Source organism: Somniosus microcephalus, unplaced genomic scaffold (assembly GCF_052327205.1).
Source record: "Somniosus microcephalus isolate GS21.2 unplaced genomic scaffold, FLI_Smic_1.0 unresolved_chr1, whole genome shotgun sequence".
In the NCBI taxonomy this organism is placed as follows: domain Eukaryota; kingdom Metazoa; phylum Chordata; class Chondrichthyes; order Squaliformes; family Somniosidae; genus Somniosus; species Somniosus microcephalus.
The window spans coordinates 67,211,414-67,238,799 of record NW_028225179.1 but is presented as its reverse complement, the minus strand read 5'-3'; the positions used below and the strand labels follow the sequence as shown (position 1 = coordinate 67,238,799).

Below are 27,386 nucleotides of genomic sequence, written 5' to 3'. Positions count from 1 at the left end.
GTCATCGAAATCACTTCGACAGGGTCTGAGGGAGACGGGAAGATACTCGGACACTGAAACAGTGTCAAGCCCTCAGTTGCACAGGGATTACCCGGGTCTGTGTCTTAGACTGGGCATTGTTGTCCCAGGTCAGCATGGTATTGGGTTACTGTCACAATGCACAATGCATGGAGAACCAGTTTCACTTGCATCAGATGGATCCAGCACAATGCGTCACAATGTGTTTTGTGTGAAGCCAATTGTCGGAGAGAGGAGCCGGGCCACACATTGGCAAGACGACAATTGCCGTGTGTGATTTGTTCACCGTGGGCGCGAGTTGCCAGGAGGAACGGGAGGGGGGAGGGCTTGAGAGGGGGAGAGGCGCAGCGGGGGGGGGGGGAGAGGCGCAGCGGGGGGGGGGGGGGGGAAGAGGCGCAGCGGGGGGGGAGGCGCGCAGCGGGGGGGGGGGGGGGGGGGAGAGGCGCAGCGGGGGGGGGGGGGAGAGGCGCAGCGGGGGGGGGGGGGGAGAGGCGCAGCGGGGGGGGGGGGGGAGAGGCGCAGCGGGGGGGGGGGGGAGAGGCGCAGCGGGGGGGGGGGGAGAGGCGCAGCGGGGGGGGGGGGGAGAGGCGCAGCGGGGGGGGGGGGGGGAGAGGCGCAGCGGGGGGGGGGGGGAGAGGCGCAGCGGGGGGGGGGGGGGGGGAGAGGCGCAGCGGGGGGGGGGGGGGAGAGGCGCAGCGGGGGGGGGGGGGAGAGGCGCAGCGGGGGGGGGGGGGGGGAGAGGCGCAGCGGGGGGGGGGGGGGGGGAGAGGCGCAGCGGGGGGGGGGGGGGGGAGAGGCGCAGCGGGGGAGGGGGGGGGAGAGGCGCAGCGGGGGGGGGGGGGAGAGGCGCAGCGGGGGGGGGGGGGGGAGAGGCGCAGCGGGGGGGGGGGGGGGAGAGGCGCAGCGGGGGGGGGGAGAGGCGCAGCGGGGGAGGGGGGGGGGAGAGGCGCAGCGGGGGGGGGGGGAGAGGCGCAGCGGGGGGGGGGGGGGGAGAGGCGCAGCGGGGGGGGGGGGGGGGAGAGGCGCAGCGGGGGGGGGGGGGGGGGAGAGGCGCAGCGGGGGGGGGGGGGGGGGAGAGGCGCAGCGGGGGGGGGGGGTGGGGGAGAGGGAGCGAATGGAGGGACCCCCGCGCGATTCATGAGCGGAGAAGTGCAGAGATGCCGAGACCAGTCATGCAGCCGCCTACCTGTGCAGCTTTATTCTTACCTCAAATTTGCCCAGGTTCTGGTCCATTAACTGCTTGCTGTGGGAAAGCTGCTGCCAGGCTCTGGCTCGCAGGGATGAGGGGATGCCCTTCCGACACCGCAGCTTCACCTGCACGAGAGGGGGGGGGGGGGGGACACTGGTCACCAGGGCACTCGCCACCCACATCACTACAGCAGAGGGAGAGACACACACCAGGGCAGAGAGAGAGAGAGAGAGCAAGAGAGAGAGAGAGAGAGCGCAAGAGAGAGAGAGAGCTTAAGAGAGAGAGAGCTCCCCACGCACATCACCTCTAAAGCAGAGAAAGAGACACCAGGGCAGAGAGACAGACAGAAGGGCAGAGAGAGAGAGAAAAGGAGTGAGGTGTGGGGTCTGCTAACACAACAAGAATTTGCAAAATGGTACAAACACCCAATTGAAATCCTGCATGCAGAATTCTGTAAAAGTATCCTCCGGACTCAGAGGAAAACCACAAACAATGCATGCAGGGCAGAACTAGGCCAATATCCACTACTAATTAATATCCAAAAAAGAGCCATCAAATTTTGGAAACACCTAAAAATGAGCAACCCCCACTGCTATCATTGCGAAGCCTTGAAATGCCAAGAGATGATCATAGAGAAGAGTCCTCTCAGTCAACTGGTCCTGGGACTCAGTGAAGTAACTACTAACACTACTAATAATAATCAGCCCCAGGACAGTGACATCCTAGCACAGAGAATTCGACCCAACACAATTATTACTAAACAAAAAGAAAAATATTTGACCTATTGGACAGAAACGACAAAAACCCCAAACAAACTTGATTGCTATTTGGCCCTAAACAGACAATACACCATGGCTGAATACCTGACCATGGTAAAAGATAGCAAACTGAGAAAAACCTTGACAATGTACAGACTTAGTGAGCATAGCCTGGCCATCGAAAAAGGCAGACACAGGGCAGACCTGGCTGCCCAGAGAGGACAGGATATGCTCTCACTGCAGTCAGGGAGTGGTGGAGACAGAGATGCACTTCCTCACAACTTGTGGAAACTATCAGGACATAAGGGGGAATTTCCACCCAAAATTCATAAAAATATGCCCTGAATTGAAAAATTTGAATGACCACCAAAAACTCCCATATCTATTAGGGGAACAGAGTAAATGTGTAACTTTAGCGGCAAACTATGTTACAGCTTGCCACAAGCAGAGGGACAACCAGTGACCATTAGATCTAAGAAAAGATTATATGTATACTATACTAGCTGAAGTGCCCGGCGGTGCCGAGGCTTTTTCGAGGGCATGTTGTTGTTGGAAGAGAGAGAGAGAGAGCGACTGGGGGGGGGGGGAAGAGAGAGCGCGACTGGGGGGGGGGGAAAAAGAGAGAGAGCGACTGGGGGGGGGAAAGAGAGAGAGCGACTGGGGAGGGGGGGGGGAGGAGGGGGGGGGAAGGGAGGGGGGGGGGAAGGGAAGGGAGGGGGGGAAGGGAGGGGGGGGGAAGGGAGGGGGGGGGAAGGGAGGGGGGGGAAGGGAGGGGGGGGAAGGGAGGGGGGGGGAAGGGAGGGGGGGGAAGGGAGGGGGGGGGAAGGGAGGGGGGGGGGAAGGGAGGGGGGGGGAAGGGAGGGGGGGGAAGGGAGGGGGGGGAAGGGAGGGGGGGGAAGGGAGGGGGGGGGAAGGGAGGGGGGGGAAGGGAGGGGGGGGAAGGAGGGGGGGGAAGGGAGGGGGGGGAAGGGAGGGGGGGGGAAGGGAGGGGGGGAAGGGAGGGGGGGAAGGAGGGGGGGGGGAAGGGAGGGGGGGGAAGGGAGGGGGGGAAGGGAGGGGGGAAGGGAGGGGGGAAGGGAGGGGGGAAGGGAGGGGGGAAGGGAGGGGGGAAGGGAGGGGGGAAGGGAGGGGGGAAGGGAGGGGGGAAGGGAGGGGGGGAAGGGAGGGGGGAAGGGAGGGGGGAAGGGAGGGGGGAAGGGAGGGGGGAAGGGAGGGGGGGGAAGGGAGGGGGGGGAAGGGAGGGGGGGGGAAGGGAGGGGGGGGGAAGGGAGGGGGGGGGAAGGGAGGGGGGGGGAAGGGAGGGGGGGGGAAGGGAGGGGGGGGGAAGGGAGGGGGGGGGGAAGGGAGGGGGGGGGGAAGGGAGGGGGGGGGAAGGGAGGGGGGGGGGAAGGGAGGGGGGGGGGAAGGGAGGGGGGGGAAGGGAGGGGAGGGGGGGAAGGGAGGGGGGGAAGGGAGGGGGGGGGGAAGGGAGGGGGGGGGGGGGGAAGGGAGGGGGGGGGGGGGAAGGGAGGGGGGGGGGAAGGGAGGGGGGGGGGAAGGGAGGGGGGGGGGAAGGGAGGGGGGGGGGGAAGGGAGGGGGGGGGAAGGGAGGGGGGGGGAAGGGAGGGGGGGGGGAAGGGGGGGGGGGAAGGGAGGGGGGGGGGAAGGGAGGGGGGGGGGGAAGGGAGGGGGGGGGAAGGGGGGGGGGGGGAAGGGGGGGGGGGGGGAAGGGGGGGGGGGGGAAGGGAGGGGGGAAGGGAGGGGGGGAAGGGAGGGGGGGGGGAAGGGAGGGGGGGGGGGAAGGGAGGGGGGGGGGGAAGGGAGGGGGGGGGGGAAGGGTGGGGGGGGGAAGGGAGGGGGGGGGGAAGGGAGGGGGGGGGAAGGGAGGGGGGGGGGAAGGGAGGGGGGGGGGAGGAAGGGAAAGACCGCCGATTGCGCGCGCAGCAGGAGCTGAGACGCGGCGTCTCTCTCTGGCTTGGCCGGCGGGCCCGGTTGCCAGGGTAACCGTGACGCTGACCAAGCCCCGCCCCCCCGGCCGAGCCAGAGAGAGACGCCGCGTCTCAGCTCCTGCTGCGCGCGCACCCTCGCGGCGCTGGGCTGAGGCTCGGCCCTCCAGCCTTCGAGTGGGGCCGGGAGGTGCCTAGCTCGGGCGTGGGTGCGGAGGAGACGCCGAGGCTTCTAGGCCTACCTGGAAAAACGGGGAAAGGTAGGAAAATTAATGAGATTAGATAAGTTAATTACTTTCTAAATCATTTTTTTAAAAAACAATATGTGTTTTAAAAGCAACTTTTTTTTTTAAGACGCAGAAAGCGGGAAAAAGGAAAAGTTTGGAATCAAGATGGCGGCGACTCACCTCGGTTCAGAACGTTAAGGCCTGGCCACACACGCACCGATTGGCCCGGCGGCACACGCCAGCAACCCAGCGTACGATTGGTCGAGCTCGAGGTCACTCTGTCGCTAATGAGCGGATAATGAGATGCTAATGAGCGGAACGTTGAAGGTTGTTTGGGAAAGCGCGGGCAGGATTTTAGCCCGGCCGAAACGTAAATACGCTTAAAACCGTCTCGGAAGCGTAAGCTTTCTTTGGAGGTAACGCGCGCGTAGGTACGCCCTGTAACTTTCGAGCGCATAGCCCGACAGACGCACAGGCGATGACAGACAGAATGACAGACAGACAGATGTACCGATTTATATATATATATGAAGATAAAGAAAAAGAAGATAGAAGATAGATGTGTGTACATTTATGTATACATTTATGTATACATGGGTATATTTGTCTGTACACTATGTCTAGATTTGCGTTTAGGTGTTCAATCACACATGTTTTTCTGTGCTTCGGCAACATAAGATGTATCTTGTCATGCCAATAAAGCAATTTGAATTGAAAATTGAATTGAATTGAGAGAGAGAGCGAAAGAGAGCTCCCCACCCACATCACCACTAAAGCAGAGACACACACCAGGACAGAGAGAGGGGGGCGAGAGAGAGCTCCCCACCCACATCACCACTAAAGCAGAGACACACACCAGGACAGAGAGAGGAGGGAGCGGGGCAGAGGGGAGCGGGACAGAGACCGAGAGAGAGAGAGACCGAGAGAGAGAGAGACCGAGAGAGAGAGAGACCGAGAGAGAGAGAGACCGAGAGAGAGAGAGAGACCGAGACCGAGAGAGAGAGAGACCGAGACCGAGACCGAGAGAGAGAGACCGAGAGACCGAGAGAGACCGAGAGAGAGACCGATGAGAGAGAGAGAGACCGAGAGAGAGAGAGAGACCGAGAGAGAGAGAGACCGAGAGAGAGAGAGAGACGAGACCGAGAGAGAGAGAGACCGAGAGAGAGACCGAGAGACACCCAGAGAGAGAGACACCCAGAGAGAGACACCCAGAGAGAGACACCCAGAGAGAGAGAGACACCCAGAGAGAGAGAGACACCCAGAGAGAGAGAGACACCCAGAGAGAGAGAGACACCCAGAGAGAGAGAGACACCCAGAGAGAGAGAGACACCCAGAGAGAGAGAGACACCCAGAGAGAGAGAGACACCCAGAGAGAGAGAGACACCCAGAGAGAGAGAGACACCCAGAGAGAGAGAGACACCCAGAGAGAGAGAGACACCCAGAGAGAGAGAGACACCCACACAGAGAGAGACACCCACACAGAGAGACACACACACAGAGACACACACACAGAGACACACACACAGAGACACACACACAGAGACACACACACAGAGACACACACACAGAGACACACACACAGAGACACACACACAGAGACACACACACAGAGAGAGAGAGACAGAGAGAGAGCTCCCCATCCACATCACCACTACACCAGTGAGAGTCACCAGGACACACCAACTTCCCAGTGCATAAGGTACAAGGGCTCACTGGGAAGTGTTGCCTCTTGCACTGAGCACCGGGGGAAGGGTTGCAGGGAAGGCAAAGAACAAACAGCGCCCTTTAAAGAGTTGGGAGAGGCTTTTTGTTTGCCGCCACCGTACCCACGAGGAGTAATTCCTGACATTGCACGGCTCACAATACTTTCTCCAGGCACAGCCCAGGTCTGGCAAGGCAGAGCCAGCTGAGAGCGGACAGTTTCGCCAGCTGGCCCACCACTGGGTGCAGCGCGTCATCTGACCACTCACCTTGTCAAAGCGCCGAGCTACCCACTTGTCCCAGCGGCCCAGCATGTCCAGCCACTTCAGCTCCCGCATACGCGCCACATCCAATGGGATCGCACTCTCCCTGCAACATAGAAGCACCAAGCTCAAGAGGGCGGTCGGAATGCTTACACGCACTGTACCAATGTCCTTTCAGTGTTAAAACATGTTTTGAGGGGGGGGGGGGGGGTGGATGGAAGAGGCCACATTAGCTTTACTCTGTATCTAACCCGTGCTGTACCTGCCCTGGGAGTGTTTGATGGGACAGTGTAGAGGGAGCTTTACTCTATATCTAACCCGTGCTGTTCCTGCCCTGGGAGTGTTTGATGGGACAGTGTAGAGGGAGCTTTACTCTGTATCTAACCCGTGCTGTACCTGCCCTGGGAGTGTTTCATGGGACAGTGTAGATGGAGCTTTACTCTGTATCTAACCCGTGCTGTACCTGCCCTGGGAGTGTTTGATGAGACAGTGTAGAGGGAGCTTTACTCTGTATCTAACCCGTGCTGTACCTGCCCTGGGAGTGTTTGATGGGACAGTGTAGAGGGAGCTTTACTCTGTATCTAACCTATGCTGTACCTGCCCTGGGAGTGTTTGATGGGACAGTATAGAGGGAGCTTTACTCTGTATCTAACCCGTGCTGTACCTGCCCTGGGAGTGTTTGATGAGACAGTGTAGAGGGAGCTTTACTCTGTATCTAACCCGTGCTGTACCTGCCCTGGGATTGTTTGATGGGACAGTGTAGAGGGAGCTTTACTCTGTATCTCACCCCATGCTGTACCTGCCCTGGGATTGTTTGATGGGACAGTATAGAGGGAGCTTTACTCTGTATCTAACCCGTGCTGTACCTGCCCTGGGAGTGTTTGATGAGACAGTGTAGAGGGAGCTTTACTCTGTATCTAACCCGTGCTGTCCCTGCCCTGGGAGTGTTTGATGAGACAGTGTAGAGGCAGCTTTACTCTGTATCTAACCCGTGCTGTCCCTGCCCTGGGAGTGTTTGATGAGACAGTGTAGAGGGAGCTTTACTCTGTATCTAACCCGTGCTGTACCTGCCCTGGGAGTGTTTGATGGGGACAGTGTAGAGGGAGCTTTACTCTGTATGTAACCCGTGCTGTACCTGCCCTGGGAGTGTTTGATGGGACAGTGTAGAGGGAGCTTTACTCTGTATCTAACCCGTGCTGTACCTGCCCTGGGAGTGTTTGATGGGGACAGTGTAGAGGGAGCTTTACTCTGTATCTAACCCGTGCTGTACCTGCCCTGGGAGTGTTTGATGGGACAGTATAGAGGGAGCTTTACACTGTATCTAACCCGTGCTGTACCTGCCCTGGGAGTGTTTGATGGGACAGTGTAGAGGGAGCTTTACTCTGTATCTAACCCGTGCTGTACCTGCCCTGGGAGTGTTTGATGGGACAGTGTAGAGGGAGCTTTACTCTGTATCTAACCCGTGCTGTACCTGCCCTGGGAGTGTTTGATGGGGACAGTGTAGAGGGAGCTTTACTCTGTATCTAACCCGTGCTGTACCTGCCCTGGGAGTGTTTGATGGGACAGTATAGAGGGAGCTTTACACTGTATCTAACCCATGCTGTACCTGCCCTGGGAGTGTTTGATGGGACAGTGCAGAGGGAGGTTTACTCTGTATCTAACTCGTGCTGTACCTGCCCTGGGAGTATTTGATGGGACAGTGTAGAGGGAGCTTTACTCTCTATCTAACCTGTGCTGTACTTGTCCTATTTTGATAGACTGGCAGAAACCACAGCACATAAGGCAGCAACTGAGCCTGTGATGTCTCAGCCAGTCCTACCCTCCCCTTCCCTTTCTGCTCCGAGTACTAACCCGAAATTTATGTCACCTGATCTGTCAATGAGTAGAAATAATTACTATTTACCGTCTCGAGCATAGGACTCACAATTCCCAAGTGAGCAGGAGCAGATGGTGGAGACAGGGACAGCAGTGGAGTGTGCGCGTCGGAGGGTGCAGTCCTCTTCAAGCTCCGCTCATAGAAACACGGGAACAGGAGGAGGCCATTCAGTCCCTCGAGCCTGCTCCGCCATTCAATGAGATCAGGGCTGATCTGTGACCTAACACCATATGCCCCCGCCTTTGCTCCATATCCCTTAATACTTTTGGTTAACCGAAATCTATCAATCTCGGATATAAAATGAACAATTGATCTAGCATCAACTGCCGTTTGCGGAATAGAGTTCCAAACTTCTTCCACCCATCTACATGTAGAAGTGTTTCCTAACTTCACTCCTGAAAGACCTGGCTCTAATTTTTAAGCTAGGTCCCCGAGTCCAAGACTCCCCAACCAGTAGAAATAGGGTAGCTAGAGAGAAACTATCAGTTCCCCATAATATCTTGAAAGCTTCAATCAAATCACCCCTTAATCTTCTAAATTCCAGTTAGTACAACCCTTCTGTAATTGTGAACACCAGTCAAATCTCGTCTGAACCCTCTGTGCTTCGGTTAACGCTCATACTTCCGAGTCTCTCAACAAAACTAAATCCCCTCATCGCTGGCACCCTCCCGTGACTCTGCTCCACACATTGCTCATTGGCTGGCATTGTTCTTCCCACAATGGGGCCCATTCAGAGCTGCACAATCCTCCAGCTGCTGGCAGTGGTGGCTGGGCGGAGGCAGAGTTCAGCTCCCAGCAGTGGGATCCCTTCATCTTCGCCCACGCGGGGGAACGGGAGAGGATAAAGTGCAAACTTAACCACCAGGGCTGTACACGATAAGAGGGCTAAAAGCCTTCGGAGGCTGGGCAGGCCGGGACAGCTCCTCTCTGCTCGCTGCTATTGCTCTGACAGGGACAGGGCACTCCCTCGTTTACTGAAAGGACACGGACAGGATACTCGGTGCACGACGCAAGCGCTGCTGCCGCTGCTGAAGGACAAGGACAAGTACACGATAGATGTTGAACCCGAGATCTACATCTCTGCTGCTCCGTATCCAAGCTCACGCCAAGCCCCGTTCACCTGTCACCCCCACCTCCCATGCTCGCTGACCTACACTGGGTCCCAGTCAGCCAACGCTGGCTTTTAAATGGAAAAAACCACGCCTGCGCTGAATTTTGAATGGCCCGAAAAATTTGATGGGAACATTGCCTACAACCCTCCGAGATCACAATATATATTAATGATCTAGACGAGGGAACTAGATGTAATATCTCCAAGTTTGCAGACGACACAAAGCTGGGTGGGCGTGTGTGCTGTGAGGAGGATGCAGAGAAACTCCAGTATTATTTGGACAGGTTGGGTGATTGAACAGATGCATGGCAGATGCAATATAATGTGAATAAATACAAGGTTATCCACTTTGGTGGCAAAACCAGGAAGGCAGATTATCTGATCGGCAATAGATTGGGAGAAGGGGAAGTGCAACGAGACCTGGGTGTCCTTGTGCACCAGTCGCTGAAGGTAAGCATGCAGGTGCAGCAGGCGGTTAAGAAGGCAAATGGTATGTTGGCCTTCGTAGCGAGAGGATTCGAGGACAAGAACAAGGATGTCTTGCTGCAGTTGTACAGGGCCTTGGTGAGACCACATCTTGAGTATTGTGTGCAGTTTTGGTCACCTTATCTGAGGAAGGATGTTCTTGCCATGGAAGGAGTGCAGTGAAGATTCACCAGACTGATATCTGGGATGGCAGGAATGACGTATGAGGAGAGATTGGGTCGATTGGGCTTGTACTCGCTGGAGTTTAGAAGAATGAGAGGGGATCTCATTGAAACTTATAAAATTCTAACAGGACTAGACAGACTAGATGCAGGAAGGATGTTCCCGATGGCGGGGGAGTCCAGAACCAGGGGTCACAGTCCAAGGATAAGGGGTAAGCCATTTAGGACAGAGATGAGGAGAAATTTCTTCACCCAGAGAGTGGTGAACCTGTGGAATTCTCTACCACAGAAGGCAGTTGAGGCCAATTCATTAAATATATTCAAGAAGGAGTTAGAGATATTTCTTGAGGCTAAAGTGATCAAGGGATATGGAGAGAAGGGCAGGGACAGGGTACTGAATTTGGATGATCAGCCATGATCGCATTAAATGCCGGAGCAGGCTCGAGGGGCCGAATGGCCGACTCCTGCTCCTATCTTCTATGTTTCTATCTCTGCGCTCCTCACATTCTGCCCTCTTGCGCAGCAATCACGATTTCCATCGCTCTACCATTTGCGGCCGTGCCTTCAGCTGCCTGAGCCCGAAGCTCTGGAATTCCCTCCCTAAAACTCCCCACCGCTCTCTCCTCCTCTAAGACGCTCCCTAATACCTACTTCTTTGACCAAGCCTTTAGGTCACCTGCCCTCATATCTCATGTGGCTCGGTGTCACATCTTGTTTGATAATCGCTCCGGTGAAGGGCCTTGGGGACGGTTTACTACATTAAGGGTGCTGTATAAATGCAAGTTGTTGCGATCACGGAGTGACGAGCACTTCCAATTCACTGCACGCTGCGATAACCAAGAGCACGTTTGCCAGGAACACCCCACCCTCCCCGCTTTGCCCACCAAGCCCTGTGTACACTCACTTCCTTCACTCGCGTCTCACACCAGCGTGTGAAGGAGCGATCCGCTTGCTGGTGAGGGTTAAGCGCTAGTTTCAGCACAGACAGGAACACAGACCCACACACAGCAACAGCCGCTCGCTGCTATACGTCCCAATTCTCTGCCTCACCCCATCACTATCCCCCGCTTCCCCATCCCCACGTGCCAACACTCTCCACAACCAACCCCCTTCCCCGCCGCCACTGGTTCATCGATTCCCATCCGCCCGCCCCATAAACCACCTCTGCTGGCTCTCCTTCGCCCAACTGTCCTGCTAACAGAACTTGCCAGCCACGCTGTCTATGCTCTCACAGGGGTGAGCAGAGCAATACATGGAGCGCCACACGCACTCCCAGACAGAGACACACACACACACGCACTCCCAGACAGACACACACACGCACTCCCAGACAGAGACACACACACGCACTCCCAGACAGAGACACACACACGCACTCCCAGACAGACACACACACGCACTCCCAGACAGACACACACACGCACTCCCAGACAGACAGACACACGCACTCCCAGACAGACACACACACACGCACTCCCAGACAGACACACACACGCACTCCCAGACAGAGACACACACACGCACTCCCAGACACACACACGCACTCCCAGACAGACACACACACACGCACTCCCAGACAGAGACACACACACGCACTCCCAGACAGAGACACACACACGCACTCCCAGACAGACACACACACGCACTCCCAGACAGACACACACACGCACTCCCAGACAGACACACACACGCACTCCCAGAGACACACACACGCACTCCCAGACAGACACACACACACACACACACACACACACACTCCCAGACACAGACACACACACTCCCAGACACAGACACACACACTCCCAGACACACACACACACTCCCAGACACACACACACACTCCCAGACACACACACACACTCCCAGACACACACACACACTCCCAGACACACACACACACTCCCAGACACACACACACACTCCCAGACACACACACACACTCCCAGACACACACACACACTCCCAGACACACACACACACTCCCAGACACACACACACACTCCCAGACACACACACACACTCCCAGACACACACACACACTCCCAGACACACACACACACTCCCAGACACACACACACACTCCCAGACACACACACACACTCCCAGACACACACACACACTCCCAGACACACACACACACTCCCAGACACACACACACACACACTCCCAGACACACACACACACTCCCAGACACACACACACACTCCCAGACACACACACACACTCCCAGACAGACACACACACACACTCCCAGACAGACACACACACACACTCCCAGACAGACACACACACACACTCCCAGACAGACACACACACACACTCCCAGACAGACACACACACTCCCAGACAGACAGACACACACACACACTCCCAGACAGACACACACACACACTCCCAGACAGACACACACACACACTCCCAGACAGACACACACACACTCCCAGACAGACACACACACACTCCCAGACAGACACACACACACACTCCCAGACAGACACACACTCGCAGCGACACACACTCCCAGAGACAGACACACACACACACTCCCAGACAGACACACACTCGCAGCGACACACTCCCAGAGACACACACACACACTCCCAGACACAGACACACACACTCCCAGACACACACACACACTCCCAGACACACACACACACTCCCAGACACACACACACACTCCCAGACACACACACACACTCCCAGACACACACACACACTCCCAGACACACACACACACTCCCAGACACACACACACACTCCCAGACACACACACACACTCCCAGACACACACACACACTCCCAGACACACACACACACTCCCAGACACACACACACACTCCCAGACACACACACACACTCCCAGACACACACACACACTCCCAGACACACACACACACACACTCCCAGACACACACACACACTCCCAGACACACACACACACTCCCAGACACACACACACACTCCCAGACAGACACACACACACACCCAGACAGACACACACACACACTCCCAGACAGACACACACACACACACTCCCAGACAGACACACACACACACTCCCAGACAGACACACACACACACTCCCAGACAGACACACACACTCCCAGACAGACAGACACACACACACACTCCCAGACAGACACACACACACACTCCCAGACAGACACACACACACACTCCCAGACAGACACACACACACTCCCAGACAGACACACACACACTCCCAGACAGACACACACACACACTCCCAGACAGACACACACACACTCCCAGACAGACACACACACACACTCCCAGACAGACACACACTCGCAGCGACACACACTCCCAGAGACAGACACACACACACACTCCCAGACAGACACACACTCGCAGCGACACACTCCCAGAGACACACACACACACTCCCAGACAGAGAGACGCACACACACTCCCAGACAGAGAGAGGCACACACACTCCCAGACAGAGAGAGGCACACACACTCCCAGACAGAGAGAGACACACACACACTCCCAGACAGAGAGAGACACACACACTCCCAGAGAGAGAGACACACACACTCCCAGAGAGAGAGACACACACACTCCCAGAGACACACACACTCCCAGACAGAGAGAGACACACACACTCCCAGACAGAGAGAGACACACACACTCCCAGACAGAGAGAGACACACACACTCCCAGACAGAGAGAGACACACACACTCCCAGACAGAGAGAGACACACACACTCCCAGACAGAGAGAGACACACACACTCCCAGACAGAGAGAGACACACACACTCCCAGAGAGAGACACACACACTCCCAGACAGAGAGAGACACACTCCCAGAGACACACACACTCCCAGAGACACACACACTCCCAGAGAGACACACACACTCCCAGAGAGACACACACACTCCCAGAGAGACACACACACTCCCAGAGAGACACACACACTCCCAGAGAGACACACACACTCCCAGAGAGACACACACACTCCCAGAGAGACACACACACTCCCAGAGAGACACACACACTCCCAGAGAGACACACACACTCCCAGAGAGACACACACACTCCCAGAGAGACACACACACTCCCAGAGAGACACACACACTCCCAGAGAGACACACACACTCCCAGAGAGACACACACACTCCCAGAGAGACACACACACTCCCAGAGAGACACACACACTCCCAGAGAGACACACACACTCCCAGAGAGACACACACACTCCCAGAGAGACACACACACTCCCAGAGAGACACACACACTCCCAGAGAGACACACACACTCCCAGAGAGACACACACACTCCCAGAGAGACACACACACTCCCAGAGAGACACACACACTCCCAGAGAGACACACACACTCCCAGAGAGACACACACACTCCCAGAGAGACACACACACCCAGAGACACACACACACACTCCCAGAGAGAGACACACACACTCCCAGAGAGAGACACACACTCCCAGAGAGAGACACACACACTCCCAGAGAGAGACACACACACTCCCAGAGACACACACACTCCCAGAGACACACACACTCCCAGAGACACACACACTCCCAGAGACACACACACTCCCAGAGAGAGACACACACACACTCCCAGAGAGAGACACACACACACTCCCAGAGAGAGACACACACACACTCCCAGAGAGAGACACACACACACTCCCAGAGAGAGACACACACACACTCCCAGAGAGAGACACACACACACTCCCAGAGAGAGACAGACACACACACTCCCAGAGAGAGACACACACACACTCCCAGAGAGAGACACACACACACTCCCAGAGAGAGACACACACACACACTCCCAGACAGAGACACACACACACACTCCCAGACAGAGACACACACACACACCCCCACAGGCACAATATCGGGAAGGCCAACGCCATTGTTTTCGGTCCGCGCCACAAACTCCATCCCTCTCCCTAACATTTGTTGTAGGCTGAACCACACTGTTCGCACGCTTGGTGTCATATTTGACCCCGAGATGAGCTTCAGACCACATATCCACGGTATAACTAAGACCGCCTATTTCCACCTCGGTAACACCACCCGTCTCCGCCCTTGCCTCAGCTCATCCGCTGCTCATCCATGCCTTTGTTACCTCCAGACTTGACTATTCCAACGCACTCCTGGCTGGCCTCCCACATTCCACCCTACGTAAACTTGTGGTCACCAAAACTCGGCTGCCCGTGTCCGAACTCGCACCGAGTCCCGCTCCAAGGGCCAGATGGCCTACTCCTGCTCCTATTTTTTTCTATGTTCACCCATCACCCCCTGCGCTCGCTGACCTACATTGGCGCCCGGTTAAGCAACGCCTCGATTTCAAAATTCCCATCCTTGTTTTCAAATCCCTCCATTGCCTCGCCCCTCCCTATCTCTGTAATGTCCTCCAGCCCCACAATCCCCCCCCCCCCCCCCCCAAGATATCTGCGCTCCTCTAATTCTGCCCTCCAGCATCCCTGATTATAATCGCTCAATATAATTGCTGTGCCTTCTGTTGCCGAGGCCCTAAGCTCTGGAATTCCCTGCCTAAACCTCTCCACCTCTTTAAGACGCTCCTTAAATCCTACGTCTTTGACCAAGCTTTTGGTCACCTGCCCTAATTTCTCCTTATGTGGCTTGGTGTCAAATTTGTTGTCTTATAATACTCCTGTGAAGCGCCTTGGGATGTTTTACTACGTTAAAGGCGCTATATAAATACAGGCTGTTGTTCTTACTCCTGACTCCCAATTCCACAAGCACCGGGAGCCTCCGCTGCCCCGCCCGTTCTTCATGTGCAAACCTGGGCTGCACGCAAGCCATTTGACTGGGGGGGGGGGGGGGGAGCATCCCAGCTCATTACGATCCCCCTCCTCGCCCGTCAGCCAGGTGTGGAAATTCACTGGGGTAGTGGAGAGGAGCTGGGTGAGGTCGGGATTAGGGCAGGGGTGGAGGGGAAGGGGGTGGGGGGGGGTGGGGGAGAAGGGCTGAGGGACAGAGCCAGTGGCTCAGTAAAAGACTAAGTGCTCAGCTGACAGGAACTCTGCCCACGCTGCATCAACAGATGATTCAGTCAGTGAGCGGCCGGCACAGAGACCACAGACACCACAAGCTAGAGAGGGGCCAAGGCAGGAGGAGGTGCAACAAGCCTCGTGTTTGATGAGATCTCAGAGCCCCACTTGATGCAGCAGCGACAGGGTGGATCCATTAGTCTGGATCAATATCATCAATCGCGGTCAGGAACCAAGCCCTGGATTGCTGCTGGCAGGGACTGGGGGTTGGTCAGCACGATCAGACAGCGAGCTCACTCCTGCGGCATTCTGGTACCTGGCTGTGCAGCGACCCGATTCTCAGGAACAAGGTCAAGGGCGCAGACCGCAGCCCAGGCATCTCCAAGTAACCAACCTGGGCATGCTGGGTTAAAGCTCCATGGGAACGTGGCGCTCAAATATTAGTCAAACCACACCGTGTACATACACACACTAACACACACGCTCTCTCTCGCGTGCGCTCACTCACTCTCTCTCCCTTGCGCATTCACTCTCACACACAAAGAGAGTGTGAGATAGAGAGAGTGTGTGTGTGTTAGTGTGTGTATGTACACAGTGTGATTTCACTAATATTTGAGCCCCACTTCCCGACATGTTCCTGTGGAGCTTGAAGGAGAAAAAAATTGCAGGGATATGGGAAAAGAGTGGGACTAACCGGATTGCTCTTCGAAAGACTCAGACTCGATGGGCCAAATGGTCTCCTTCTGTACTGCACTATTCTATGATTCTACACACACACGTTCTCTCTCTCTCACACACACACACCTCCCAAACCTTCAACCTCCAGCAACTCGAAGTGCATGGGAACACCACCACCTCAGAGTTCCCCTTCAAATCACACACCATCCTGACTTAGACATACATCAGCCGCTCCTGGGTCAAAGTCCTGGAACTCCCTCCCCAACAGCACTGTGGGAGCACCTTCACCAGACGGACTGCAGCGGTTCAAGGCGGCGGCTCACCACCACCTTCTCGAGGGAAACTAGGGATGGGTATTAAATACTGGCCCTGCTGGCGACACCCACATCCCAGAATGAGTAATAAAACTTACACTCTCACAGACACACACACTCTCCATCACTCTCGCATACACACTCTCTTATGACACTCTCCCGCAGGCGCGCTCTCAGACAAACGCTCTCTCACTCACATGGGCACACACACCACAGAAACACAGCAAAAACATGCACAAACACACACTCTTTCCCACCGAGACACACACACCCTGTGTCCAATATCCGTTCCCAGACTCCAGTCCACACACAGCCCCAGTGACCGTGTTGTGCTCCTGCGACAGCCCCCTCCCTCCTTCCGTCACTTCCACAACTCACCTGGTAACTGGAGGTTGATTGGAATTGGCCAGCTTTCTGTAAAACAAAACGCATGCATTGTAACCTGGAGCAGTGAGACAACTAGAGGCCAGCCAGGACCAGCGACCCGTAGCTGTCCCTGCCTGTACCAGGCCATGAGACCCACCGCCCCACAGGTACCTCACCCAGTTACTGGTCTGGGAAAGCCAGGCCCAACACACAGCCATTGCCTCCAGCCCGCGGCCCCTCCACAGACCGCGGCCCCTCTCCCCCTCACCCCCCTTGCCCCTCTCTCCCCGCCCCCCCCCCCCCGTGGCCCCTCTCTCCCTCCCCCTCTCCCCCAGCCCATGGGTGGGATGGGGGGTTGGATGGTGCAATCAGGGCATTTGCTATGATCGATATCTGACATTAAGCATCGATTTGGTCTGCTCTGAACAACCCGCGTGGGACCCACACTCGCACAGTATCTGCGTCTCGCTCATCACAGCACATCGCTAACTGGGAGCAGCCCCCGACGGATTACCAGCTACGATATAATCCCGCCCCCCCCACCACCGACCCTCCAATATCTCACAAAACTGGCAGGCTCCATGTGCGCATACCCTGATGATGGCTATTGAACCACGGAGACCATCACAGCCATGCAACACCCCAGTATCCCCCAATATCCACGTGCACACTCCAGCAGGAATCTCTGGATGTCCAGTAGTAGCAACCCAACTGATTTCCCCCACTCTGCCCCCCCGCTCTCGCTCCCAACCAGTGCTGTTGCACTGAGGCCCGTCCTATCACCTGCCCCCTGCCAGTATTTATCAGGCCTCAGCAGTGGCCCAGGGCTGAACCTGAAGCCTTCCGGCTCAACGTGACTCATTCCTTTAACCAGCCCATCCTTAAAATGGCACACACATTCCTGAAACCATCGCTCTCTCTCACTTTCCCAAAAGCCTGCAGCTACTCCGCTGCCTCACACGGAGCAGAGCCACAGCAACAGACGCCGAAAGGCCAGTTCCCCCAGTCCTCTCATTTCCTGTTTTGCCAAAACCATTTACTCCCAGCTGCTATAGCAAGGTCAACGAGAGAAAGACTCTCTTCTCTGCAGCTACGACAACGTGCATTTATATAGCGCCTTTAAGGCAGCAAAACCATCCCAAGGTGCTTCACAGGAGTGTTATCAGACAGGAACTGACACCGAGCCACATAAGGAGACAGTAGCAGAGGCGACCAAACACTAGGTCAAAGAAACAGGTTTTAAAGACAGAAAGAATTGGCATTTCTACAGCACCTTTCACAACCCACCGGACGTCTCAAAGCACTTTACAGCCAATGAAGTTCTTTTGGAGTGTGGTCACTGTTGTAATGTAGGAAACACGGCAGCCAATTTGCGCACAGCAAGCTCCCACAAACAGCAATGTGATAATGACCAGATCATGTTTTTGGTGATGTTGGTCGCGGGATAAATATTGACCGGACACCGGAGATAACTGCCCCCTGCTCTTCTTCGAAATAGTGCCAAGGGATCTTTTACGTCCACCTGAGAGAGCAGACGGGCCCTCGGTTTAACGTCTTATCCGAAAGAAAGCGACTTAAAGGAGGAGAGGTTTAGGGAGGGAATGCCAGAGCATAGGGCCCAGGCAGCTGAAGGCACGGCCGCCAATGGTGGGGGCGAAGGAAATCGGGGATGCGCACGAGGCCAGAAATGGAGGAGCGCAGAGATCTCGGAGGGTTGTAGGCCGTGTTCCCTTTAATTTTTTTGGGGGGTGCACGGCCCCTTTAATGGCCCGTTATTTCCCATCGAGAAGACAGCGAGCCGGCTGCGCGGGAGATCCAGAGCGCCGTGCGGACACGCAGTTTAGAGAGAACGTTGGTGGGGCTGGAGGAGGTTACAGAGTTAGGGAAGGGGGCGGGGAGGGGATTTGAACACAAGGATGAGAATTTCAAAATGTTGGCAAACCGGGAGCCAATGCAGGGGAGCGAACACACAGGGTGATGGGTGAACGGGACTTGGTGCGAGGTAGGACACTGGCCGGCTGAGTTTTGCCTGGGCTCCAGTTCACGGAGGGTGGAACAGTTGATTACAAGGGCATGGATGAGGGTTTCAGCAGCAGATGAGCTGAGGCAAGGGCCAGAGAGATGAATGATGTTAGAGGTGGAAGTGGGTGTTCTTGGCGATGAAGAGGATATGGGGTCGGAAGCTCAACTCAGCTTCAAATAGGACACCGAGGTTGCAAATAGTCTGGTTCAGCCACAAACAGTGGCCAGGGAGGGGGATGGAGTGAAGACAATGGCTTCGGCCCTCTAAATAGTTAATTGCAGGACATTTGCAGCCAAAGGTGACGCACGCACGCACGCACACACACACATCGGGGGGGCGGTTATTTCAAGAATAACAGATACCCGGGAGTGAGTTACAGGCTGGAATCTAATCGAGGGGTTCAAGGGGTTTATATATAGAATAACAGATACCCGGGAGTGAGTTACAGGCTGGAATCTAATCGAGGGGTTCGGGGGTTTATATATAGAATAACAGATACCCGGGAGTGAGTTACAGGCTGGAATCTAATCGAGGGGTTCGGGGGTTTATATATAGAATAACAGATACCCGGGAGTGAGTTACAGGCTGGAATCTAATTGAGGGGTTCGGGGGGTTTATATATTGAATAACAGCTATTTACAATCTATATTAATGATCTAGATGAAGGGACCGAGTGTAATGTATCCAAGTTTGCTGATGATACAAAGCTAGGTGGGACAGTAAGCTGTGAGGAGAACACAAAGACTCTGCAAAGGGATATGGATAGACTAAGTGAGTGGGCAGTAAGGTGGCAGATGGAGTATAATGTAGGGTAATGTGAGGTTATTCACTTTGGTCGGAAGAATAGAAAAACAGAATATGTTTTAAATGGTGACAAACTTTCAAATGTTGTTCAGAGAGATTTGGGTGTCCTCGTGCAAGAAACACCGAAAGCCAGCGTGCAGGAACAACAAGCAATAAGCAAGGCAAATGGCATGTTGGCCTTTATTGCAAGGGGGTTGGAGTATAAGAGTGAGGAAGTCTTGCTACAACTGTACAGGGCCTTGGTGAGACCACACCTAGAGCACTGTGCACAGTTTTGGTCTCCTTATCTAAGGAAGGATATACTTGCCTTGGAGGCGGTGCAATGAAGGTTCACTAGATTGATTCCTGGGATGAGAGGGCTGTCCTATGAGGAGAGATTGTGTAGAATGGGCCTGTACTCTCTGGAGTTTAGAAGAATGAGAGGTGATCTCATTGAAACATACAAGATTCTGAAGGGGATTGACAGGGTAGATGCTGAGAGGTTGTTTCCCCTGGCTGGAGAGTCTAGAACTAGGGGGCATAGTCTCAGGATAAGGGGTCGGTCATTTAAGACCGAGATGAGGAGGAATTTCTTCACTCAGAGGGTTGTGAGTCTTTGGAATTCTCTGCCCCAGAGGGCTGTGAATGCTGAGCCTTTGAGTATATTCAAGGCTGAGATCGATAGACTTTTGGACTCTAGGGGAATCGAGGGATATGGAGATCGGGCGGGAAAGTGGAGATGAGGTCGAAGATCAGCCATGATCTTATTGAATGGTGGAGCAGGCTCGAGGGGCCAAATGGCCTACTCCTGCTCCTATTTCTTATCTTCTTAACAGATACCCAGGAGTGAGTTACAGGCTGGAATCTAATCGAGGGGTTCGGGGGTTTATATATAGAATAACAGATACCCGGGAGTGAGTTACAGGCTGGAATCTAATCGAGGGGTTCGGGGGTTTATATATAGAATAACAGATACCCGGGAGTGAGTTACAGGCTGGAATCTAATCGAGGGGTTCGGGGGTTTATATATAGAATAACAGATACCCGGGAGTGAGTTACAGGCTGGAATCTAATCGAGGGGTTCGGGGGTTTATATATAGAATAACAGATACCCGGGAGTGAGTTACAGGCTGGAATCTAATCGAGGGGTTCGGGGGTTTATATATAGTATAACAGATACCCGAGAGTGAGTTACAGGCTGGAATCTAATCGAGGGGTTCGGGGGTTTATATATAGAATAACAGATACCCGGGAGTTACAGGCTGGAATCTAATCGAGGGGTTCGGGGGGGTTTATATATAGAATAACAGAAACCCCGGGAGTGAGTTACAGGCTGGAATCTAATCGAGGGGTTCGGGGGTTTATATATAGTATAACAGATACCCGGGAGTGAGTTACAGGCTGGAATCTAATCGAGGGGTTCGCGGGGTTTTCTATAGAATAACAGATACCCGAGAGTGAGTTACAGGCTGGAATCTAATCGAGGGGTTCGGGGGGTTTATATATAGAATAACAGATACCCGGGAGTGAGTTACCGGCTGGAATCTAATCGAGGGGTTTGGGGGGTTTATATATAGAACAGATACCCAGGAGTGAGTTACAGGCTGGAATCTAATCGAGGGGTTCAAGGGGTTTATATATAGAATAACAGATACCCGGGAGTGAGTTACAGGTTGGAATCTAATCGAGGGGTTCGGGGGGTTTATATATAGAATAACAGATACCCAGTACTAAGGAATTACTGGCTGGAATCTAATCCTTCCCCCTCTGCCACAGTATCACAGGCACGCATCCTCTTGTATTGCAAGGACGAGTTACATAGCAGAAAGGCACAGTGGTCAGTGGGGACTGAAGGAGCCACTCTCGAACCTCATCACTTCCTCTTAAGCCCCCCATTGCCAGGCACTGCAGCGCACAGCATGGGTGTCTCAATCAGGCTACGTGCCTGCTTGCCACGCACCTGCTCCGCTCACAGTACGATAAGCCGCCTATCCTCGCGAGCAGCAGTTGTAGGAAAAGAGATTTCCGTAACTCGCAGAATAAAGTGCACAGTTCTGCTCCACACAAACCTTGGTTAGACCACAGCCGGGAGTGCTGGGAACACTTCTGGCCTCGATATTACAAAAAGGGTTATCGAAGCACGGGAGAAGGTGCAAAAAAGATTGACAAGGATGATAGCAGAACCGCGAGGGTATAACTATCAGGACAGACTGAACAGGCTGGGGCTCTGCTGAGTGAGCGGTGACCTGATTGAGGTCTTCAAAATTATGAAGGGACTTGATAGGGTAGACGTAGAGAAGATGTTTCCACTTGTGGGGGAGACCAGAACTCGGGGCCACAATACAAGATAGTCACCAATAAATCCAATAAGGAATTCAGGAGAAACGTCTTTACGCACAGAGTGGTGAGAATGTGGGACTCGCTGCCATGTGGAATGTTGAGGGAAAGCGAGATAGGTACATGAGGGAGAAAGGAACAGATAGGATGAGACGAGGCATGAGCAGAGCTTAAACATCGGCACACGGGTCGAACGGCCAGTTTCTGTAATTCTATGTAAACGCATTCAACTTGGTTACGAAACTTGGACCGCTGACTTGCTTTATCTCGACTAACACATATTTCTCATTCACGAGAGCATTCCCAGGCTCAGGGAAAGAGCACAGCAGGTTCAGAGGTTGCAAAAGAAGCAGGCAGCACAGAACAGCTCCATGTGAGAGCACTTCTCCACCCAATCACAACTCGGTTCTCGAATTATCGCTTTCGCCGAGAGTCCATTCCACCACCAGCGTTTCACCTCGATTGGACTAACAGTCATCCAGCCCTCCCCCCGGGGTCTGATACACACTGACCCTCTCCCCCCGGGGTCTGATACACACTGACCCTCTCCCCCCGGGGTCTGATACACACCGACCCTCTCCCCCCTGGGTCTGATACACACTGACCCTCTCCCCCCGGGGTCTGATACACACTGACCCTCTCCCCCCGGGGTCTGATACACACCGACCCTCTCCCCCCTGGGTCTGATACACACTGACCCTCTCCCCCCGGGGTCTGATACACACTGACCCTCTCCCCCCGGGGTCTGATACACACTGACCCTCTCCCCCCCGGGGTCTGATACACACCGACCCTCTCCCCCCTGGGTCTGATACACACTGACCCTCTCCCCCCGGGGTCTGATACACACTGACCCTCTCCCCCCGGGGTCTGATACACACTGACCCTCTCCCCCCCGGGGTCTGATACACACCGACCCTCTCCCCCCGGGGTCTGATACACACCGACCCTCTCCCCCCGGGGTCTGATACACACCGACCCTCTCCCCCCTGGGTCTGATACACACTGACCCTCTCCCCCCGGGGTCTGATACACACTGACCCTCTCCCCCCGGGGTCTGATACACACTGACCCTCTCCCCCCCGGGGTCTGATACACACCGACCCTCTCCCCCCGGGGTCTGATACACACCGACCCTCTCCCCCCGGGGTCTGATACACACCGACCCTCTCCCCCCGGGGTCTGATACACACTGACCCTCTCCCCCCGGGGTCTGATACACACTGACCCTCTCCCCCCGGGGTCTGATACACACTGACCCTCTCCCCCCCGGGGTCTGATACACACCGACCCTCTCCCCCCGGGGTCTGATACACACCGACCCTCTCCCCCCGGGGTCTGATACACACCGACCCTCTCCCCCCGGGGTCTGATACACACTGACCCTCTCCCCCCGGGGTCTGATACACACTGACCCTCTCCCCCCGGGGTCTGATACACACTGACCCTCTCCCCCCGGGGTCTGATACACACTGACCCTCTCCCCCCGGGGTCTGATACACACTGACCCGCTCCCCCCGGGGTCTGATACACACTGACCCTCTCCCCCCGGGGTCTGATACACACGGACCCTCTCCCCCCGGGGTCTGATACACACTGACCCTCTCCCCCCGGGGTCTGATACACACTGACCCTCTCCCCCCGGGGTCTGATACACACTGACCCTCTCCCCCGGGGTCTGATACACACTGACCCTCTCCCCCCGGGGTCTGATACACACTGACCCTCTCCCCCGGGGTCTGATACACACTGACCCTCTCCCCCCGGGGTCTGATACACACTGACCCTCTCCCCCCGGGGTCTGATACACACTGACCCTCTCCCCCGGGGTCTGATACACACTGACCCTCTCCCCCCGGGGTCTGATACACACTGACCCTCTCCCCCCGGGGTCTGATACACACTGACCCTCTCCCCAAGGTTCGGCCACTGTCTCCTCCCCTGCACCCCCCCTTTAGTCCGTCCCTCACTGACCCCACCGCGAAGCCGTCTCATTCATACTCACTGGCTGCTGCTGAACTGTGCCCCTCCCAGGAAGCCGTACTTGTCCGTGCGGCGGGCCGAGGCGGTGCTTCCGTTGAGCTCCGAGTCCGAGCCCATCGAGCTGCCGTCGTCGGGCAGCAGGGACTCGGCCGTGCCATACATGGACGCTGAGTCTACGTGGCCATAAAGGGAGACCGAGTCCGCCACCGAGACCGCGTCCTGGGCCGGCCAGCCTGAGGGGCAGCGCGGGGAGGAGGGTGCGGCGGTAGGGTGGGCGGCGGGCATGGCTGTAGACTGGACAGCGGGCACGGCCGGAGACTGGACAGAAGGCGTGGTCCTAGATTGAGCAACGGGCACGGCCGGAGACTGGTCAGCGGGCACGGCCGGAGACTGGTCAGCGGGCACGGCCGGAGACTGGTCAGCGGGCACGGCCGGAGACTGGTCAGCGGGCACGGCCGGAGACTGGTCAGCGGGCACGGCCGGAGACTGGTCAGCGGGCACGGCCGGAGACTGGTCAGCGGGCACGGCCGGAGACTGGTCAGCGGGCACGGCCGGAGACTGGTCAGCGGGCACATTCCGAAAATGGTGAGCGGGCACAGCTGGTGTGGCCGGGGACTGGTCAGCAGGCATGGAGTGAGAATGGTCAGTGAGCACAGCCAATGACTGGTCAGCAGACACGGCGTGAGACTGGTCAGTGGGAATGGCTGGTGACTGGTCAGCGGGCATGGCGTGAGAATGGTCAGCGGGCAGAGTCCGAGGATGGGCAGTGGGCACAATCGGTGCCCCCGGGAACCGGTCAGTGGGCACGGAGTGAGACTGGTCAGCGGGCACGGCTGGAGGATGCTCAGCCGGCGGCCCCCCCGCCGGGTGCCTGCTCCCCGCCTCCCCTCTCCCGCAGCCCCGCCGGCCGGACGGGCCCGTTCGCTCGCTCTCACCTCCGGCCCCGGGTGCCGGGCTGTCGGCCATGGCAGAGGAGCCTGGGGCCTGTGCGCTGGAGTTGCTGAGCCGGGGACGAGGTGTGGGGTGGTGGGTGTGTCCCAGGGCGGGCTCGGGGCTCAGCGCGGCTCGGGGCCGGGCCCGGGGTCGAGGCCGGGGCGGCGGGCCATACTCGGGTTTTCCTCAGGCGGCGGCACCGCTCCTCGCTCGAGCTCCGGCCGCCTAACGGACAGCGCTCGCTGGGAGCGTCCGCTTCCAACTGACGGACGTGCTCGTCCACCGCCCCTCAACGTGCTCGTCCACCGCCCCTCAACGTGCTACTCCTCCCCTCAACGTGCGTGTCACACACACAACGTGCGCGGCCCGCAAACCGCCCCTCTTACGTCTCGCTACCGCTCGTCCCCTCACAGAGCCTGCGTCGAAACAGGGCGCAGGCACGCCGCGCTCTGTTACGTCATCGCGTCTCACCCCCCTCCCCCGCCCGCTCTTGACGGTCGGGCAGGGCCCTGAGCATGCGCAGATCGTCAGACGCCACCCAGCACACAAGCTCCCTCCTTACCTCACAGCGCCTGCGCCGAAAGAGGGCGGAGCCGCGCCCCGCACGCCGCAACTCCACCTGCCCCTCCCGTGACGCCTGAGCATGCGCAGAGCGCCCTCGTCTCCTTGTTTTTTTCACCGCCTCCAAAGTTCAGGGGTCAGCCATTTAAAGGTGCATCAACCGGAGAATTCACCCCCACAACCTCAAACTGGAGTCTCCAGTCTTAGGCAGAACCTCGGAACCGAGGATGACTTGTTTCCACGTTAAAAATTAGTTCTCAGGTGACTGATGAGTCCAATGCGGGACCTACAGTCTCTGTCACAGGTGGGGCAGACGGTGGTTGAAGGGGCGGGTGGGTGGGGTGCTTGGGTTGACGTGCGCTCCTTGTGCTGCCTGCGCTTGGCTTCCGCTTGCTCCCAGCGAACAAACTCGAGGTGTTCGGCGCCTTCCCGGATGCTTCTCCTCCACTTTGTGCGGTCTTGGGCCAGGGATTCCCAGGTGTCGGTGGGGATGTTACACTTTTTCAAGAAGGCTTTGAGGGTGTCCTTGAAGCGTTTCCATGCCTACCTGGGGCTCTCTTGCCATGTCGGAGTTCCGAGTAGAGCACTTGTTTTGGGAGTCTCGTATTGGGCATGCGGACAATGTGACCCGTCCATCGGAGCTGATTGAGCGTGGTTAAAGCTTCGATGCTGGGGATGTTGGCCTGAGCGAGAACACTGACGTTGGTGCGCCTATCCTGCCAATGGATTTGCAGGATCTTGCGGAGGCAGCGTTGGTGGTACCTCTCCAGTGCTTTGAGGTGCCTGCTGTACATGGTCCATGTCTCAGGCATACAGCAGGGCGGGTATCACTGCTGCTCTGTAGACCATGAGCTTGGTGCCGGGTTTGAGGTCCTGGTCTTCAAACACTCGCTTCCTCAGGCGACCGAAGGCTGCACTGGCATACTGAAGGCGGTGTTGGACTTTGTTGTCGACGTCTGCCCTTGTTGACAGTAGGCTCCCGAGGTATGGAAAGTGGCCCACGTTGTCCAAGGCCTTGTCGTGGATTTTGATAATCGGGGGGCAGTACTGTGTGGCGGGGGCAGGTTGGTAGAGGACCTTTGTCTTACAGCTGTTTAGTGTAAGGCCCATGCTCTCGTACGCTTCGGTGAAGGTGTTGATGATGGTTTGGAGTTCGACCTCCAAGTGAGCGCAGACGCAAGCGTCTTCTGCATACTGTAATTCGACAACCTCAAACCCCCACAACGTCAAACTGGAGTAGTCGAGGGGGGAGGGAAATAGATTTGACACCGCTAAACTTTTTTATCAACAGGGCCACAGAGAGTGGGCCTTTCCCCTCCTATGATGGGATCTTGCTGGGCCAATTCGGCACAAACCGTTCGGCTGCCTGACGAAAGCGACACCGCCGGGGGCTGGTTTTCCTTGACAACGTGACCCGTTGCCGAGTGAGAAGGCCGTGGGCTCGAGCCCCCCCACCCCACTCCAGGTGCTCGAGCCCAAAGTCTTCGGCCGACAATGGTAGAAGAAATTATGCAGCACCTTTCACGGCCTCAGCACATAGGATTACATAGGATATACGGCACAGAAACAGGCCATTCAGCCCAACCAGTCCATGTCGGTGTTTATGCTCCACTCGAGCCTCCTCCAGTCTTTCCTCATCTAACTCTGTCAGCGTAACCCTCTATTCCCTTCT

The 27,386-nt window shown here is 56.3% G+C and overlaps 1 protein-coding gene across 1 annotated transcript in view; it reads right to left on the bottom strand.

Annotated features, from left to right (window-relative positions):
* LOC147095454 (TBC1 domain family member 10B-like) overlaps positions 1-25,479 on the bottom strand; it is a 62,053-nt gene extending 36,574 nt beyond the window's left edge. The window contains 4 exon segments of the mRNA XM_085974598.1: positions 1,225-1,332; positions 6,088-6,187; positions 17,107-17,142; positions 24,243-25,479. Of these exon segments, the coding sequence (XP_085830724.1) occupies positions 1,225-1,332; positions 6,088-6,187; positions 17,107-17,142; positions 24,243-25,186 (1,188 nt within the window). The 5' untranslated portion in view covers positions 25,187-25,479.
* Between the last annotated feature and the right edge of the window lie 1,907 nt (positions 25,480-27,386).